Here is a 20044-nt window from a genome sequence, read left to right as displayed (position 1 = left end):
TCTATACGTGCGACCTTGAGGGTCATCTCCGCAACACGTGTCCCTTTAAGAGCCGAAACCTCAACACGTGTCCCTTTAAGAGCCAAAACCTCAACACGTGTCCCTTTAAGAGCCAAAACCTCAACACGTGTCCCTTTAAGAGCCGAAACCTCAACACGTGTCCCTTTAAGAGCCAAAACTTCAACACGTGCCCCTTTAAAGGCCGTCACCGTGCCGCGTGCTCACCTCTTTAAAAGTCGGCAACGACACGTGCGCTGCTTTCGGAGCCATCACTTCAGAACGCGTTCTTTTATGAGCCGTCACCTCCTCCTTGCGTGACCCTTTAAGAGCCGCCACGTCCGCAGGTGCTCCATTGGCACCCACCATCTCCGCACGTGACCCTTTAAGAGCCGCCACCTCCACGCGCGCTCCATTGGCACCCACCATCTCCGCACGTGACCCTTTAAGAGCCGCCACCTCCACGCGTGCTCCATTGGCACCCACCATCTCCGCACGTGACCCTTTAAGAGCCACCACCTCCACGCGCGCTCCATTGGCACCCACCATCTCCGCACGTGACCCTTTAAGAGCCGTCACCGGCTCGCGCGCTCCTCTGAGAGCCGCCACATCCGCACGTGACCCTTTAAGAGCCATCCCCTATTCAGAAGCAAATCGACCCGCCTTCCCCGCCCCCACCGCCTTCATTAAACAACCATCGGTGCATTAAACACACGGGCGAGACGTCTGTCTCCTAGTGTCCGATTCACAACACTGGACCGTCCCAACCCACGTTGGGACGGCGGGCTCATGGAGAGAGGAAGTTTGTGTGTGTGTGTGTTTTAAAGGAGCTGTGTACACCAACTGATCTAAGAGTGACAGGGCAGAGCGAGCCGTCAAAGTCATCCAATCACCGACGGTGGAACTCGCGGCTCCCCCAGTATGTGCGTGCGTGCGTGTGCGTCTGTGAATGTGTGCGTGTGTGTCTAGGGGGCGGTAGTGTAGCGGTTGGCGCGCTGCGCTACGAACCTGGCGAGCCGCGTTCAATTCCAGCACCAGTGAATATTATTTGAACCGGTCCTGGACCTCCCCTAGATCGACTCAGCCTCAAATGAGTATCTGGTGCGGTGTGTAAACATCGCCACTAGGGAGACAAAGGCGGCCGGGCTTGGTGTTGGCAACCCATCCCCTCGTGTCACCGTGCCGGCCTTCATAGGTGCACACTAATAGCACTTGCCCCAAAAGTCTGTTAGGACTATATGGGGGATCTTTGTGTATGTGTGTCTGTGAGGCTCCGTATGTGTGTCTGTCTAAATGATCGCTAACAGCACTTGCCCTGATAGTCCGTTAAGGATATACGGGGGGTCTTTGTCTGTTCATGAGTATTTCTGTTAAGTTTGTTGGCCTACTGCCGCACCTCAAATTAGCACAGTTGGCTATGTATGGTGCGAAATAAGTTCAACATTCTGTACATACATATGTGTACTCTTTGGTTCTTTCGGTTATTTTATTTTATACCTACGTGACTTTACCGAAAGAATCAAAGAGTATGGATTCCTGCAGTCACGAAAGCTTCAAATCAAGATACATACGTGTGTCTTAGTGCTCGCTAACAGCACTTGCCATAAAAGTCGATTAAGGCTATTCGGGGGATCTTTGTCTGTTTTTGAGTCTATGTATATGTGTTTTAGTGTTCGCTAATGGCACTTGCCCTAAAAATCTCGCTTTAGGCTGTTCGGGGATCTTTGTCTTTGCCTGTTTGTGAGTCTATGTATGTGTGTCTGTCTAAGTGCTCGCTAACAACGCTTGCCCCAAAATTCCACCGAGGCTATTCGGGGCCTCTTTGTCGTTGCGCGGACACAAGGCGCGCGTTAAATGGCAAACGCATTAAGGGGCTCGCGGTGACGTCGTGTACGTGTCGGGGGGCAGGGGCTGTTTGTTCGCGCCCCCTTTGTTCGCTTGCTGCCGCCGTTGTAGAGGTCGTTCGCTAAACTCGGTGCAGGACCCCAAACAAAAAATAACCCCAGCACACACACAGACGCACAGACACAGCGCCCCGTCAAAGTCACCGACCCCACGCCACCGTTCAGCCCGCAGAGGAAGGCGGTTTCCCAAGAGCCCCTTTGTGATTTGGCTTTCTTATTTGGGCAAGCAGCCCGCCCAAGTTTGTCAATCCACGCCGTGGTGACGCGGGGGTCGAGCGGGCTGCCCCCCGTGAGGAGGGCCTCTTCATTCACCCAGCAGCGAGTTGGCAAAGGGCCGAAAATGATGACTATTTATTATAAGCGTTGCTTCATTTTATATATAGCGTCGTCGTTGGCGCTAATTTCATCTCATACTCGCTGAAATGCATCAGCCAAGCATTGAGCCGGCGCTACTAGCAATTGCCCAAGCGCTGCAGTCCCCTAAATGTTGAACTTCGTTCGCACCGTACGTGGCCTACCGTGCTAATCGGAAGGACAACAAACTAAACACAAAAATAAGTTCTAAAGAAATTCGTTTTCAACCTAGGTGATTTAAAAGCGCATCTGAAAGCGCCGCGCGATGATGCGGTGACCACCGTGCCTGTTCGATGGGCAGCCAAAGGCCGCTGCAAGGATGAGCGAAGCTCGCGTGATGGTGTATGCTCCTTGACGAGATGAGCAAGGCGTTGTGGCTCGTTTGTGTTGTTGCTGCTGTTGATGATGTTTGGGTTTTTGTTGCAGGTGTTTTGGCTGTTGGTGTCTTTGTTGTTGTGATGGTTGTTTTGGCGGCTGTTGTGTATGTTGTCGTGGTGGTTGTCCGTGTTTGTTGTTGTTGTTGTGGTGGTGGTGGTTGTTGCTCCACGTGTCGCACCTGGCGCGCCCAGCTGTGGCTCGTGGTGTCCGAGGACGTGCTGCAGTCCGAGTTCTTAAACGCGCCAATGGGGCCGGGTCTCTTACAGGGAACCTGGGGGCACATGGACACAGACTTGTATACAAACAAAGACAAAGACCCCCCGTATAGCCTTAGCGGACTGTTGGGGCAAGTGCTGTTAGCGAGCACCTATAAAGGCCGGAACGACACGGGAGGGGGTGGGAGGCCATCATCACGCCGCGCCGCCTTTGTCTCCCCAGCGACGATGTTTACACACCGCACCACGTTACTAATTTGAGGCCGAGACGACTTAGAGGAGGCCCAGGTTAGGTTCAGATAATCGTCACTGGTATTGGCCGTGAGCGAGAATCGAACTCGGGTCGCCAGGTTCGTAGGGCAGCGCGCGAATCGCTACACTACCGCTCCCCACCAAGATACAGACACGGAGTCAGACATAAAAAAAATCAACACTACCAATCACCACCTTCGTCATCATCCACCAAACTCCCCGGCGTCACTACCACCACCACTGCAAGTCGTCCCGTCGAGGCATCTCTGCTCCATCGCTCAATGCTCTTGTGCCTAACACGTTTCCTCACAGAGGATATTATCGTTACTATTATTATCTTCCTAGAGGATGGTGATTTGGATTTGTAGAGAAAGCACAAGGAGCCACGGGGGGTGGCAATGCCCAAATTAGTGACTCACCCCTAGTCACGCGACTCTTTCTTTGGTCGGCCAGTGAGTGAGTCGTTCACTCATGCGTCTACTCACCTACTCAAATGCTATCACTCACGCATTTACTCACATTCAATGAGTCAGCAGTCACTAATTCAATCAGTTGGTCATTCCTCACATCACTCCCTCATTCATTCACTCACTCACCCATTCAATCATGAATAATTCGTGCACTCACTCATTCACTCACCGACTCATTTAATCACCCAGTCATTCATTCACTCACCCCATCACTCAGTCATTCAATCACTCATTCAGTCACTCACCCACTCATTTAATCACCCAGTCATTCATTCACTCATACCATCACTTAGTCATTCAATCGCTCATTCATTCATTCACTCACCCACTAATTTAATTACTCATTAATTCATTAAATCACTCACTCATCCACTCACTCATCGGATGAGGACAAAGATGATTACTACACACGAATTTACTAAATCTATTCAGGAGCATGTGCACACGTACACACACACACAAGGCGAGCGCCTGTTAAGGCCGGCACAGCGCACAATCAGCTTGTGTGGCCGGGAGCAAACCAAACCGCGTCTGTCTCCCCAGGTGTTTATACACAGCGTACCAGGCAGGCACTTTAAGCTAAATCTACCTAGGGGAGGCCCGGAATACGTATTCATGTCACTCGTCAATGACGTTCAGAGTTGTGGCCTCGGATCGCCGGGTTTATAGCACAATGTGCTCACCACTGCGCCACCGCTCCCTCCCCATAGGCTTGACTCTCGCACGCACACACACCATCGTCGAGTCAAACATACACGTGTGTGCGCACACAGCAGCACGCATATAACAACGCCGTGGATGAGTGGCTGGGGAACAGCTGGTAGCTGCTATGTGTTATATCAGAGCACTGAATCTGTCTGCAATTTTACGAACTTTATTGGGATGGAATTTGTGTGCAAAACGCATAACTGTAAGGTTTTAAAACACCGGATTTTAGTCGGGGGTTTTGTTATTGCGCAAGTTATTTAATTGATGTAAAAAAAATGTATCTCCCACTTTTGCCAGATCTATTATTGTGTCAGTATTCATTTACGGCTGTTTGCTTATCTTCTCTAATGATAATAATAAATATTTTATTCACACACTCACAACTTACGTGAGTTGGTTGCGTACATCACTTCAGAAATACAATTATTAAAAAAAAACACACGCATTTATATGGAGGAAAGGTGGTTAGGGCCACAACGCATTGCCAAAATATGGGAAAGAGAAGGTTGGCAGGGTCAGATGGTGCTGTTGTATACAATAAAATGCAACCATCACTGGGTGTAGCGTTTGGAACGGTGAACTATTTCAGCAGAGCCAATCCTAATGCCCGCTTGTTGACGCAGGAGCCGCATGGATATGTAGTGGCCACGTGGGCTAAGGTCCACTCGCATCATCACATCGACACACGCACACGCACGTATGTATTAATTCAATGATTTATTTTCCTCGTGTATCTATATGTTGCTCTGACTGAGTGAAAGTTACGTGTAAAAAATAAAAAAAAATCGCTCAAATTAAATGTAAGCAGGGAAAGCTTCAGCCAGTCTCAAGACTCGAGTTATCGGGAGGGTCCTGCTTGCTTGAAACTGGGATGTTTGGCCCGACTTCAATGAACGAGCGGGTTAGTCCTCTCTTGGGAAGGCAACTTTGATTTGTGTGTGTGTTTAGTTTGTTGTCCTTCCTCTCACCTGCGATTAGCACGGTTGGTTGGCTACGTACGGTGCGAAAGAAGTTCGACATACAATGACAGTGGAGAACGCAGGAGAAACCATAGCAAGCAATACGACACGTACAGCCCTTGGTCAATCAACCCGCGTGTCTAATTGATGTACTTATTTGGACAGCAGACCCCCATCTTTAGACGTGCACAAAAGACAGAGACCCCCCCCCCCCCGTATAGCCTTAACAGACGTACCACGCGTAAACACCCAAAACACGTGTGTACCAGTGCTGTTAGCGAGCACCGCCTATGAAGGCCGGCACGGCACACGAGGGGGTGAGTGGCCAGCACCACGCCCGGCCGCCTTTGTCTCCCTAGTGGCAATAACTACACATAGCACCGGGTAGTGATTTGCGGCTGAGTCGACCTAGGAAAGGCCCAGGACTGGTTCGGACGATAATCATCAGTGGTATTGGCCATGAGCGGGAATTTAAGTCGAGTCGCTGGGTTCGGAGCGCAGTGCCGCTCCACCCTCTACTGAAGGGTGACACACAAACACAGACACACCACGTGGTGGCGGTGACGTCACCGCAGGCTCGCTGCACTTTGAGGCCACGTGGTGGTGGCACTGCAGATGACGCACGCACACGACCCAACACACACACACTGCACGACCATGCGACTCAGTTGACACTACATTCTACACAGACACACTAACACACTGCGTGACCATGCGACTCAGTTGACACTACATTCTACACAGACACACTAACACACTGCACGGCCATGCAACTCAGTTGACACTACATTCTACACAGACACACTAACACACTGCACGACCATGCAACTCAGTTGACACTACATTCTACACAGACACACTAACACACTGCGTGACCATGCAACTCAGTTGACACTACATTCTACACAGACACACTAACACACTGCACGACCATGCAACTCAGTTGACACTACATTCTACACAGACACACTAACACACTGCGTGACCATGCGACTCAGTTGACACTACATTCTACACAGACACACTAACACACTGCACGACCATGCAACTCAGTTGACACTACATTCTACACAGACACACTAACACACTGCGTGACCATGCGACTCAGTTGACACTACATTCTACACAGACACACTAACACACTGCGTGACCATGCGACTCAGTTGACACTACATTCTACACAGACACACTAACACACTGCACGACCATGCAACTCAGTTGACACTACATTCTACACAGACACACTAACACACTGCGTGACCATGCGACTCAGTTGACACTACATTCTACACAGACACACTAACACACTGCACGGCCATGCAACTCAGTTGACACTACATTCTACACAGACACACTAACACACTGCACGGCCATGCAACTCAGTTGACACTACATTCTACACAGACACACTAACACACTGCGTGACCATGCGACTCAGTTGACACTACATTCTACACAGACACACTAACACACTGCACGGCCATGCAACTCAGTTGACACTACATTCTACACAGACACACTAACACACTGCACGACTATGCAACTCAGTTGACACTACATTCTACACAGACACACTAACACACTGCACGACCATGCGACTCAGTTGACACTACATTCTACACAGACACACTAACACACTGCACGGCCATGCAACTCCGTTGACACTACATTCTACACAGACACACTAACACACTGCGTGACCATGCAACTCAGTTGACACTACATTCTACACAGACACACTAACACACTGCACGACCATGCAACTCAGTTGACAGTACATTCTACAAAGATCCCCCATATAGCCTCCACAGACTGTAGGGGCAAGTGCTGTTAGCGAGCAGCACCTATGAAGGCCGGCATGGCACACGAGGGGGTGAGTGGCCAGCAACCACGCCCGGCCGCCTTTGTCTCCCTTGTTGCGATGCCGGTTATTAGACAATCGTCACCGGTGTTGGCCGCGAGCGGGAATCGTACGCGGGTCGCTGGGGTTCGAAACGCAGCGCGCTACCTGCTACACTACCTCTCCCCCCCCAACACAGACACACAGTACATACACACAGTACACATACACAGTACATACACACAGTACACACACGCAGTACACACAGTACATACACACAGTACACACACGCAGTACACACAGTACACACAGTACACACACACAGTACATACATACTGTACACACACAGTACATACACACAGTACACACAGTATATACACAGTACACACACACACATTGCATACTCACACTACATACAAGCAGTACACACAACAACCGCCATTCGCCACTAAGTGGCGGTGACGTCACCACGACGCTTGTGCCAGGCCATGTGCACCTTGAGGCCACGTGAAGTGTCGAACGCCCGCTGGCAGGAGGTCACGGGGCAGACCCAGGTGCCACGGGTCGACTGACTGAGATGACTGAGATGACTGGCTGATGCACCACCTGTGCCCCCTCCTGTGCCAACTGCTGTGCTTTAGCCACCCGGCGCTCCGCTCGTTGTTGTGAGCGTCGCTCCTCCGCCCTCCGTTGTTGTTGGAGGGCGACTGCCTCCAACTGCCCAGTAGCGTCCTTCACGAGCCTCCTCCACAGAGGCCGATCTTGACACCGCTGGTACCAGTCATCGGCAAGTCCACTCAGCTCCACGTCCACCTGTACCACATCACTCCATCTCTTCTCTAGCCCGTGCCGCGTCCGTTTAGCCCCCTCGATCCGGCCGAACAAAAGCTGTTTCGGCATGCGGTGGCTGGGCATGCGGGCTACATGACCCAGCCATCGCAGCCTTGCCCGCCGGAGGAGCTCACCGATGGGACCGTGCCCAGAGCGTTCAAGGATTTGTGAGCTCCTCACACAATCCAGCCTGGTTAAACCCAGGATGGATCGTAAGCAGGCCAGCCTAAATGTTTCCAACCGGCGAAGATGCTCCATTAAGGGGGTCCACGTTTCGCAAGCGTAGAGAAGGGAGGGAATGACCGTGGCCGAGAAGACCTGAAACTTAGTGCGGAGCGACAGACCAGGTAGCTTCCACACAGCGTTACGCAACCGATGAAAAGATATTGCCGCTCGACTGATTCGGAGTGAGACCTCTGCTGTTAACTGGAGCCGGTCATAAGCACACTGCCCAGGTATGGGAAACTCTCCACTCTCTCCACAACTGCCCCATCACCGATTGGGAGTTGTGGGGATGGAGTGTCCGATGGTATAAAATACCCAGGCAGGTGCTTAGTTTTGGTGGGGCTGATGGTAAGGCCCCATCTCTTAGTGGCACACTCCAGTATCAGCAGCAGCGTCTCCAACTCCTCCTCTGAATGAGCAGCTATTACCAAATCATCGGCATACATAACGTGGTTGAGCAGTACACACAGTACATACATACACACAGTACATACACACAGTACATACACACAGTACATACACAGAGCACATACACACAGTACATACACACAGTACATACATACACACACAGTACATACACACAGTACACACAGTACATACAGTACACACAGTACATACACAGTACATACAGACAGTACACACATGCAGTACATACACACAGTACACACACACAGTACACACACAGTACATACATACACACAGTACATACAGAGTACATACAGACAGTACACACACGCAGTACATACACACAGTACACACACAGTACATACACACAGCACATGCACGCACTCTCACCTTCACGCTAGGCGCCTCCATGCCCGGCTGGGGCTGCTGTTGCTGCAGCATCAGCAGCCGCGTGTCGCTCTCTGCTGCTATGGGTGCTCCTCCTCCTCCTCCCCCACGCTGCACCATCGGGTCGCCGCTCCTCGGGCAGCCGAGGAGGAGGAGGAGAGGGGCGGAGAGCGAGGGGGAGCGTGCAGCCCCAACAGGGAGGGAGGACGAGGTGAGAGGGGAGATGATGAGTGACTCCGGGCCCCGCGGACGATGTCTCCGATAATTCACAAGGACAAATTAAAGCAACCGACGACAGCCTCTTCCTGCACCATCTACGACAGCCACTGCTGCTACTGCAGCATAACCAAGACGACCCCACCTCCCTCTGCTTGCCTTGCAATGACCGCTGCGTTGTTTTACGATGCGTGCTTCAGACTGCACGCGTTGGTTCTGGTAGCGCAAATGTGGACGAAGCGTCTTCATCTGCGACGATAACCGGCCTCGTACGCCGCTGGCTATGAGCCCGGAGGGATGACGATGATGATGCAGGGGCGTCTCTCACTCTCTCCCGGCGTTGCCTTTCTCTCTTCTCTTTATCTCTCGACCCTCTCTCTCTCCTCTCGCGCACACAAAGGCGCGTGCGCGCGTGTGTTTGTGTGCGCGCGTGCGTCACACGTGCACGCGCTCGATCGAGGTGTCGCGATGTGCACTGGGAGAGGTAACGCGCGGAAGAACATCGAGGGGGAGGGAGGGCTTTTAAATTTTGAATCTGCTTCGCGAGAAGAGGTCGTTGTGATCATCATCATCATCATGATCATTGTCGTTACAGGGTGTTCCTGCGCCCGTCACACTGATCGTGGCTAAACAAGGCCATAATCGTTTATGAAATATATATACGTATTTCAGACTGCACGTGGTTCTGGTGAACATCATAATCACCATCACCCACGGTGTGCCTTTCACATTGACCTTGAGTGTCATCTTCATATTTTGCATTCAATCTCCATCGTGGATATACATCATTATAATCACCATTCTGCCTTTGACATCAATTGTGGATAAATGATTACCATTCTGTCGCCTGATGAAGCTAGTTGTAATTACTGGCGAAACGTCGTACTCAGATTGTAAATGTTGTGGCTTGGCTCTCCAACACACCGGTGTGCTGTACTAGTGACGAATTGGCACGTTCTGTTTACGTGACAACCCTTACTAGTTGGCTGTGTCGGGTGGTGGTGGGTTTTACGTGATCTCACCCAAAAAAAAACCTCTATTATGGATGATATTGGTCCTGAAAGCCTGCTACGTGTTAATTTGTCTCCTTCGTGGATCTGTTTGTCCACGTAAAAATACAGATTTCTTACACAACCTATCAGCCGCACGTCCTCCTGGGAGAGAATACTTTCAGCAGCATTGATTCAATACGAGCAAATCCCTGTACTGGTGTCATCACAGTGTCTCAATCGGAAGCAGAGTCAGGCAGTGCCTGAATCAATGGTGAACTGCCAGATGTTACTATTTCATTTATTCACCGGGTAAAGCCCACTGAGCTATATGGGTATTTTTCAGAAGCGACCTGGACACAAATGATAGCTCAACGAAGTAGCTTATCATGTGGAAATGTATAGCAGCCAAATCCTCTAATCGCATGTTTCTAAATCTGCAGGGAAATGCCGGAAGACCCGGACAAAAATTTCCGCGACCACGGGGAGAACAGGCAAACTCCACATATAAAGGCGTCAGGGTTGGGATCGAACTCACGACCTCCGGTATACCAGGCGAGGGAGTTAACATCTCACAACCGCGGCGCCCATGTTACAGTCTAGGCAAGGGCCGTCTCTTTAAGGCGTGGGTCCCAGTTCGTTACAAAACAGACGGGGCAGACCCTAAAGCGTAGAAAAACACAAGAAACATCGATACGCGGCGAGACTTTCCCCAGTAAACAAACTCATCAATTGACGATGTTCATGAGGTCTGCCTCATTTCCCCATCACCAGGAGCTGGAGAAGACACGGGTGGGTAGGGGGGGGGGCTCAGTCCGTGTGCCCCCTCCTGTACTCCGCAGCACAATACATAATTGCTTCTCCCCCCCCACCTCCGATGAGTACGGTTGGCTACGTACGGTGCGAAAGAAGTTCAACATACGTACATGCAATACGCCCTCATCCCGACACCGAGCAGGCTCGCGCCCCCACGTTCAATGTCCTGTTCAGAATGTGGAAGAATGAAAGCGCTGGCTTGCATTGTCCGCCTCTGGTTGACGTTTAATCACCATCCCAATATGCAGAACGCAGAGGCACGGAGGAGTCGTTTGGAGGGCGCGAGCTTTAATTACGAAGCCGCAAATCACGGATTCTGTTCATTCGGTCTCGTGCGCGGGCGAGGGGGAGGATTAACTCTTACGCCCCTATTCCAAGCGCAATCATATATAGTACAACTTTCTTGGTTGGCTGTGTCGGGTAGAGGAGGGTATACGACACACATTTTACTTTATGCGATATAACCCAGAAATCAACTCCGAATCCCAAATATTAGCTTCACCACCACCCCCACTACCGCCGTTAATAAATGGTTAAGGGCGCATCCCTGCGATCGGCTGTTCACGCCACTGCTGGCGAAACAGCACATCCGATTCGCACGGCTGGCTACGTACGGTGCGAAAGAAGTTCAACATACATACAGGGCCATTCTGGAGGGTGTTTGGCCTACTCTTCAGCCTTGGCGTCATCTCTCTCGTCGAGACCACTACGCCGGTTACAAGTAAACATTGTTGTACTTCGCCCAGTTTTCACTCGGCTTTTGAGCAAAAATCGACACGAAACAATACGGGTTGCAATAAACTTGACAGATCTTTGGATGCATTTAGATTTTAATTGTAACAAAGCTTCACTTTCACCCATCGCAGACAATACGTGTGATTCATCATCGACAAGACTAGGGCTCCGATTGGGCCCGGCTCCAGCACCTCTTGAGTTGCGGGGGGCAGAAGGGTTGTTGTATGTGTGGAGGTCACCGTATGAGTGACTCACCACTGAGGAACTAACCATCGAACAAAGGCGGCCACTGCATCGCGCGCTTTCAGATGCGCTTCTGTGGCCGTCTGGAACGCTCTTCAGCCGCTGCAGTTATGCACTTTTAAACATAGGTTGAAAACGAATTTCTTTAGAACTGCATTGTTTAGTTGCTTTTCCTTCCCGCGCAACTCTGATCAACACGGTTGGCTACGTACGGTGCGAAATAAGTTCAACATACATACATATACAACATACAAGGAGAGTGAACTTGGGGGGGGGGGGAGGGCAAAGGGACCTTTGGCGGTGTAGGGCCCATCCCAATACCCGCTCCTCCTCGTCGGCACCCCCCTCCCCCTGACACCGGCCCCGATGGCGAACGACGAGGCTCAGAATGTATTGCTAGCTTGCAGATTGTGTCGTTGGAAGATTTCACATTGAATACATTTTGAGAATACTGGCTCGCTTTATTGCAGTAATACGTGGCACCAGTGATTCAATATGATCTCCTTCAGTATTGACGGTGCTGTACAATGATTGTGAAAATAAAACATGAAATAAAAAAAAAAGTGCTTGCTTCATCACCCGAAATCATTGCAGGTCCATAAGTCATTATAAATTCTGGCGCAACGTATTTTTACGTAGCAGTCTGCTTAACCACGCAAACAGTTGACAAGTTTAAACTTTACGAGTGTTTATCAGCTGAGTGTTAAATTATTGTAGCTGGGTGGTCTGGTTTGACACAAGAAAAATCAATACTGGGAAATCACGGTGATGCACCTCTGAACAATCATTTTGAATTGAGCCCCAGATTTCTCGTGACCTATTTATTTACGTCTGCGCTACCCGAAATGGTACCGCCGAGAATTCAATCCCAGCTGATATATCAAAAGCTTACATTTAAGGAGCCTTCACGCTCTGGTATACAACACTGTATTACGAAGAGAAAAAACACAGCCGATAACGTGGGAATGCAGCCCTGTGATTGAACACCCATGCATGTTTATTGCTTTCCAATTTGAACGCACCCCATTGTGCTCATCACAGAGCAACTATTTAACATTTTACTCGCAAATGGGTCAGAGCGGAAATTGGTACCACCACAATGTAGTAAAACATTACGACAGATTTATTTCCGTGGCAAAATACCAGGGATTTAATTTATTACCCCACTTATTTCACATGGTGACCACATAATTCAGTTATTGGCCGCATGAATAAATTGGAACCACGGACGTTACGCCACATGGGGTGGTACCGACAAATGGGATATCTGCTCTGAGCTCATGGACTATATGTAACAGATGTCAATGAACAGCATGCAAGTAATGATGATGCACCAACGCACCATCGATTCTTAAGCTATGCAACTAATACTTTTTATTTTACCAGGTAAGGCTCACTTAGCTGTATAGATATTTTTCAGAAGCGACCTGGCCACAAAATGATAGCTCAACGAAGTGGCTTATCACGTTGAATTTTAAAGCAGCCAAATACTCTAAATGCATGTTTCTAAATGTGGAGGGAAAAACCGGAGGACCCGGAAAAAATACACATGACCACGAGGAGAACATGCAAACTACAAATATACAGGCGTCAGGATCGGGATCGGACCCACAACCTCCTGCATATGCTTAAAGCAACTTAAACCTACGGCTTCTTTGTTAATTCACTCTTGGATGAAGACCTCCCCCATATCGTGTCAGTCACGGGGGTTGCTGTTTGACCATACTTCACCATAGCGCAAGTGTGCTAACCACTGCCCCACCGCTGCACCCACACTTGATATGCACTGATTGAACTGCGTAAGTAATAATCAACGGCTTGTTGTTCGTACACGTGGTATTTAATTCGGTCGAGTAATACCTGCAGCCATGAGAGGTGCTCAGTTCACGATGACGGGAAGATAAATTGAACAATCGTATGGTGACAATTCATCAAATTGCGTGGTGGGAGGGGGTCAAGGGGGAATGATTATCTGCCAATATGGACAAAGACCACCTCTTCTGTTATCATCCCATACATTGACCTTTTTTTCAGATACACAAAGTGGCCTTGGTTGGGGGTTTTGACACCAAAGCGAAATTTGAAGAGGTCTTTACAATCAGATTTGGGCGAAAAATGTGGTTCAGAGGCATACGATGAGGTTCATCAAGGTCCTGAGAAGCCTTCTTCTAGACATGATGGGGTCTAGAAGTCTTGACAATCGAGACAGTGAGAGGACAACATCAAGATACGAAGGGATCCTGAGAGGCCTTCGTCAAGACTTAACGATAACGTCCACAAAGGACCTCATTAAGAGACGTGGTGACTGCGTGTTGAGGTCTCCGTCTCGGCGTAGCAATGAAGGTCTTCATCGGGACGTGGTGATGAGACCCGGAGAGGCCTTCACCAGGTCATGGTTGGGTTAATCTTGTACTTGTTGTAGTCCGCCAGCAGAAAGAATGCCAGCACCGTCTCATGACCTGTCAATGCAAACCTTCCATTATGCAAATGCACATGAACTGTTGAACATATGTTTTAGTGGAACGGCCATGGTCACTAATATCTGGCAGAAGAGCTGTTTCAGGCACAAACATGAATCTTGCTTCAAATACACATATATGTAAAATCAGGAAATGAATTACACAACTGTTACAATATGGATTTAAATAGAATTGTATCTCAAATTGTGTTTGACCAGGGCTCCATTTATTAAGGTTCCAAATTTAATTAATCCTCCCAGCAGATGTATTGAAGTGGCGAGCTCATGTGCAGGGAGGCCTGAGTGAATGCACTTGGAAGCTCCTGAACAATTAATGAAACAGTTCTGGGGAACGCGAGGGCTGTGATTGTTATGGTGGTGACGATGATATCGGACCAATGTGGTCAAGGCTCTGGTAACGATTACAGTAATGACAGTGGTGATGATGGCAGTGCTGAAAATTATGATAGTGAGATACCCATAGTTATGATTTTGGTGGTGGTGGTGGTGATGATGGTTATGATTATGGAAAATCATGGTGGTGACGATAACAGCAATGACTACGGTGACAATCTTGATTATGATGGTAGTGGCAGTGGTTATAAATTGTAGCTGGTATTGATGATCATGGTGATGATGTTGACGGTGATCATGATAACGACAGTCATAATGATGACAATGATGATGGCGCCAACGCAATGCGAGCGATGATGATCTCAGCGGTGTTCCCTGTGGGTGTGCAGCCAGTGTATGTGCATGTATGTCGAACTTATTTCTGTACGTACGTAGCCAATCGTGCTTATCTGAGGTGCGGGGTAAGGATAACAAACTAAACACACAAATCTAAAGAAGTGTTTTTTTTTATCTAGATGATTTAAAAGTTCATAGCTCTAGTGGCTTCCTTATATCAGAAGAGCGTTCCAGACGGCCGCAGAAGCGCATTTGAAAGCACGCGACGCGATGACCGTTTTTGTCCGATGGCCAACCATAAGCCGCTGCTGCTGCTGCGAGGACTCTAGCACGGGTGATGGTTTATGCTCCTTGACGAAATCAGCAAGGTATTGTGGTTCATTTGTGACACTTTGTGTGTGTGGTGAGTACAAGCGGTGGGCATCGTACGGACGCCGGAGTCGTGCAGCGTCTGCTCATCGTGCAGCAGCAGGTGCTCGTCGTCCTCCAGGCTCACCACCAGCTCATTCGTCTGCCACCGCAGACGAGAGTAACGGCGACAGTGAAAGAAGTAAACGACAGGACGGGCAGCAGTCGCGAGCTACGTTTGTTTTGTATGAATTGCAAGACCATGCAGCGGTTACGATCCGTGGCGTGTATGGCTTGCGCAGCAAAGACTATGCGCCTTACCTTTGCGCCGTGCGCCTGATGAATAATCTTGAGAGTATCTGCCGAATCACAGTGAAAATTAAGGATTGTTAAAGTGACGCATGTTTTCACATCGAGCACGTACATGTTAAAATTGTACGGATTATTTTGCGAGTGTCGCAGGAATAACACATTACCGTAAGTGTGTTTCTTAAATGGAGGAGGCAGCTGTGCTCTTGTCGGAATTTCTGCATCAGATAATTCAAAAATTCTGGTATAAGTGCATATATAAGGAACCAACTGGCCTCAAAGTCTTTATATGCCCAATATTCATACTCTTTGGTTTTTTCGGTAAAATTTTACCTACGTGATTTCACCGAAAAAACCAAAGAGTATGAATCCTTGTAGTCACGAAAGCTTCAAATCTAGAATTAATGCCCAATATTCCCTTGTACAGATGTAACGATTCACTCGCTGGGCCATTTGAGAGACTCGAGTAAAGGACGCGAAAACCACGGAGGCGGAGGACGAGGGAGCCGCACCCCGTAGAAGCAAGCTCATGAAGTCCCGCACGCTCTGCGAGACCGCGACGTCGTGGAAGACGAGCTCGCGGAAGTTGCGGTGCTCGAAGGAGCGCACGAGGCGCACGCACACCGTCACCGTCTCCAGCCCCGGACGCTCCGGGGCCCGACACGCAGCCTCACTCATACACGGAGCTGTAAACAACGACACAGATCCCACGTACTGCGTTAACAGACTGTTGGGGCAAGTGTTAGCGAGCACCTATGAAGGTTGGCACAACACCACGCCCGGCCCGTCTTTTGTCTCCAGAGTGGAGAATTTTATACATCACACCCGGTACATATTTGAGGCTGATCCGACCTAGGGTAGGACCAGGGCCGATTCAGATAATCGTCACTGATGTTGGCCGTCAAGGCGGGTAGAGTATAGCGTTGTAACATTGGATTGTGTTGCACTGCCCTCTGCTGCCCACAACGTATATTAATTAACCCAGTATCTCTCGCAGCAGTATTTCTCAACTGGTTCTTGTGTACCCCAAAACGGTCAGCCTTTTCGAGATCGCCAATCTTTTACATATTCTTATGCAAATTACTTTACTGCACAATTCATGTACCTGAAGGTAGGCGAGCACAGACAGCTGTGCCCATAGGATTTTAACGAGGACTGGCACTGAGGAACAGCTCTCAATCTTGTAGCTTCCCAAAGATACTTTATATATTGTCAGGCGTCCCATCACAGAACTCCCCGTGACACCACCGTTATGATTCCATCGCGGCAAGGCGATGCCTTGGTGATGTTTCTCAAGTGCCGTAATGATGTACTTTATCGTTACTTTAAAGTATGCTTTTTTTTTCCCTCCAAGACAAGTATCTTGTAGGATTCTTAAATGATAGCTGGTAAACCGGTAATCAATTCTGATGATTGGCACATGCTAAGGTACACACGGCGCAGTGGTCTAAGTAACCACGCGTTACATTTGTCCTTGTTTCTCAATTAAAAGATAGAGATGCAACAACCCTGCAAAGGAAAAAAAAAGCCTGGACACGAACGCAGTGTTTTCTCAAACTTGTTTTGGCCCGCGCACCACCCAGCCCCCCCTGGTGACAAACCGCATTCACTTCTCTTTCAATACCACGAGTACAAAATTATTAATATTACCGGAACATTTTTTTAAAATGCAGCTATAAGGTTTTTTTTTTACGGGGGGGGGGTGGGGCATTGAGATCTTCGGCTTCCGGTAGTTTAACCAGTTTAGTTTGCCTCACTTAATTGATTAAATATAACAAAAATGTAAATACATTTCATGAAAAGGTATGAACATTGTTGTCATTTCCGGATCAACCTGGATTTGAATCACAGTCCCGCGGCCCACGTGAAGGGCCGTTACGGATCACCTGGTGGGACGGGACCCGCAGCACCTTGAGAACCACCGCATCAACGCCCTGAGTATCTAGGCGTATGCAGCACTGTACTGCAGCTACCAGTACTTTGGTCGGCACATTCCTTTCATACCAAGTCACATCAATCGTCACGTGACGTTGCGTGACTGTCTCTTTTTGTCAACGAAGCAGTTTCAAACTCAACCCTGGTACAGTATTTACAAAACAAAAACGGTTTGTAGGTTAGGTCAATAATTACTCAAATTAGAGCCCAATTATACTTATTACCTCTATTCTCGAATCACTACAACTGGGGATCTGTATAAACTGTGATATTCCCAAACTAAAATTGCATTCTCTGTTCAGATACCCATCTCCACTGGTGGTCCTGAGCCAGTGGCTTAAATTCCACATTTCTATGACGAGAACCGAGAGCCCTGACCTATTGATCTTAGGCCTTGACTAAGTCAACAAAGTAGAGATGTAAGTCCTGCCCTAGTTATCATAGGCCTTGACCAGGTCAACAAAGCAGAGATGTAAGTCCTGCCCTAGTTATCATAGGCGTTGACCAGGTCAACAAAGCAGAGATGTAAGTCCTGCCCTAGTTATTATAGGCCTTGACCAGGTCAACAAAGCAGAGATGTAAGTCCTGCCCTAGTTATCATAGGCCTTGACTAGGTCAACAAAGCAGAGATGTAAGTCCTGCCCTAGTTATCAAAGGCGTTGACCAGGTCAACAAAGCAGAGATGTAAGTCCTGCTCCAAGTGATCATAGGCCTTGACCAGGTCAACAAAGCAGAGATGTAAGTCCTGCCCTAGTTATTATAGGCGTTGACCAGGTCAACAAAACAGAGATGTAAGTCCTGCCCTAGTTATCATAGGCGTTGACCAGGTCAACAAAGCAGAGATGTAAGTCCTGCCCTAGTTATTATAGGCGTTGACCAGGTCAACAAAACAGAGATGTAAGTCCTGCCCTAGTTATTATAGGCCTTGACCAGGTAAACAAAGCAGAGATGTAAGTCCTGCTCCAAGTGATCATAGGCGTTGACCAGGTCAACAAAACAGAGATTTAAGTCCTGCCCTAGTTATCAAAGGCGTTGACCAGGTCAACAAAGCAGAGATGTAGGCGCTGTTGACATTCCCTGCACCTCTGCCGTAGCGAACGGACAGAGATCTCCGTGGAGGACCGTCCCGGTCTGAACCCAGCATCGTGGTCATCCGAGCCCCGTGACTCGACAGCCGTGCATGGACAAAGCGCTGCACGCGATGTCATAACAACGTTAGTCCGGCACACGCGTGGTCACATCGCAGGCGGCGGCTCCACTCACGGCGGGGACGTCGCAGGCGAGAGACTCTCACGCCGACCTTTGACCCCGACCCAGCGTCTACCACGTGCCGCCTGCGTCCCGGGACACGTGACTTCGGCACACCGCCGCGGCTGCTCGTTGGGCCGTGGGTGGGGGGGGGATCGCAAAGACCTTGGCGCTGATAGGTGGGTCGCATGTAACCACGTGGTCTTGCAATCGGTGTGGGGAGTCTTTAAGACAATGGGGTGAAGGGGGCGGGGACTGGGCGTGCTGGGAGAGGGGGCGGGGTGTGGCGGGCTGGGAGAGGGGGGTGGGGCGTGGAGGGCTGGGAGTGGGGGGCCGGGAGTGGGGGGTGGGTCGTGGGGGGCTGGGAGAGGGGGGCGGGGAGTGGGTCGTGGGGGGCTGGGAGAGGGGGGCGGGGAGTGGGGGGAGGGTCGTGGGGGGGGTGGGAGAGGGGACGGGGAGTGGGGGGCTGGGAGTGGAAGGTGGGTCGTGGGGGGCTGGGAGAGGGGGGCGGGGAGTGGGGGGAGGGTCGTGGGGGGGTGGGAGAGGGGACGGGGAGTGGGGGGCTGGGAGTGGAAGGTGGGTCGTGGGGGGCTGGGAGAGGGGGGCGGGGAGTGGGGGGTGGGTCGTGGGGGGGTGGGAGAGGGGGCGGGGAGTGGGGGGCTGGGAGTGGGGGGGTGGGTCGTGGGGGGCTGGGAGAGGGGGGCGAGGAGTGGGGGGGTGCTGAGAGTGGGTCTCCAATCAGGTGTTTACTCTGGACGCCCGCGTTGCTCCACTCTGTTCGCACAACAGCGGCTTTCTTCTGGGTCTGGGTGGGCTTCTAGGATCGTCACAGCGCAATCCCAGAAGGGCAATCGCGACTTTAAAACTGTTGAACTATTTTCCTTATTTTAGCAGGTAAGGCTCACTTGAGCTATACGGCTTTTTATTCTTTCAGAAACGACCTGGCAATCGAAGTAGCTCATCACGTGGAAATGTGTTGCAGCCAAGTACAAATATACAGCAGCAGCAGGCGTCAGGGTCGGGATCGAACCCACTACCTTAGGGGCCGTCCATAAATGACGTCACGCACCTGGGGGGGGGAGGGGTTAGACATTTGTGACGATGTGTGACGATGGGGGGGGGGTGAGAAATG

General features: G+C 50.1%; 2 protein-coding genes across 7 annotated transcripts in view; both read right to left on the bottom strand.

Moving 5' to 3' along the window:
- The window catches only part of LOC116937724 (voltage-dependent L-type calcium channel subunit beta-1-like), a 141310-nt gene extending 129680 nt beyond the window's left edge, over window positions 1-11630 (bottom strand). For 3 of the 4 annotated variants that reach the window (XM_076060223.1, XM_076060232.1, XM_076060237.1), the window contains exon 1: window positions 226-648. In XM_076060223.1, coding sequence (XP_075916338.1) covers window positions 226-633 — 408 coding nt within the window. In that variant the 5' untranslated portion in view covers window positions 634-648. Of the gene's footprint in view, window positions 1-225; window positions 649-2811; window positions 2905-8928 lie in introns of those variants that run through there. The other variant, XM_076060246.1, reaches the window with a different exon arrangement.
- Window positions 11631-12890: 1260 nt separating this feature from the next.
- C4H2orf76 (chromosome 4 C2orf76 homolog) lies at window positions 12891-19124 on the bottom strand. 3 transcript variants are annotated; one of them, XM_032944915.2, is made up of 6 exons: window positions 18928-19124; window positions 16242-16415; window positions 15897-15947; window positions 15742-15779; window positions 15502-15583; window positions 12891-14383 (listed from the first exon to the last, which is right to left on the bottom strand). In XM_032944915.2, exons 1-6 carry the CDS (start codon window positions 19100-19102, stop codon window positions 14307-14309), a joined length of 597 nt encoding a protein of 198 aa, XP_032800806.2. In that variant the 5' UTR covers window positions 19103-19124; the 3' UTR covers window positions 12891-14306. The 3 variants fall into 3 exon arrangements, with proteins under 3 accessions (XP_032800806.2, XP_032800799.1, XP_075916393.1); XM_032944908.2 differs by lacking the exon at window positions 18928-19124 and adding an exon at window positions 18748-18921; XM_076060278.1 differs by lacking the exon at window positions 15897-15947.
- Window positions 19125-20044: the final 920 nt, after the last annotated feature.

Source organism: Petromyzon marinus, chromosome 4, assembly GCF_048934315.1.
Source record: "Petromyzon marinus isolate PM22_M1 ecotype Great Lakes invasive population chromosome 4, UKy_Petmar_22M1.pri1.0, whole genome shotgun sequence".
NCBI lineage: Eukaryota > Metazoa > Chordata > Hyperoartia > Petromyzontiformes > Petromyzontidae > Petromyzon > Petromyzon marinus.
The sequence above is the reverse complement of the archived record's forward strand: the minus strand, read 5'-3'. Positions and strand labels throughout refer to the sequence as shown.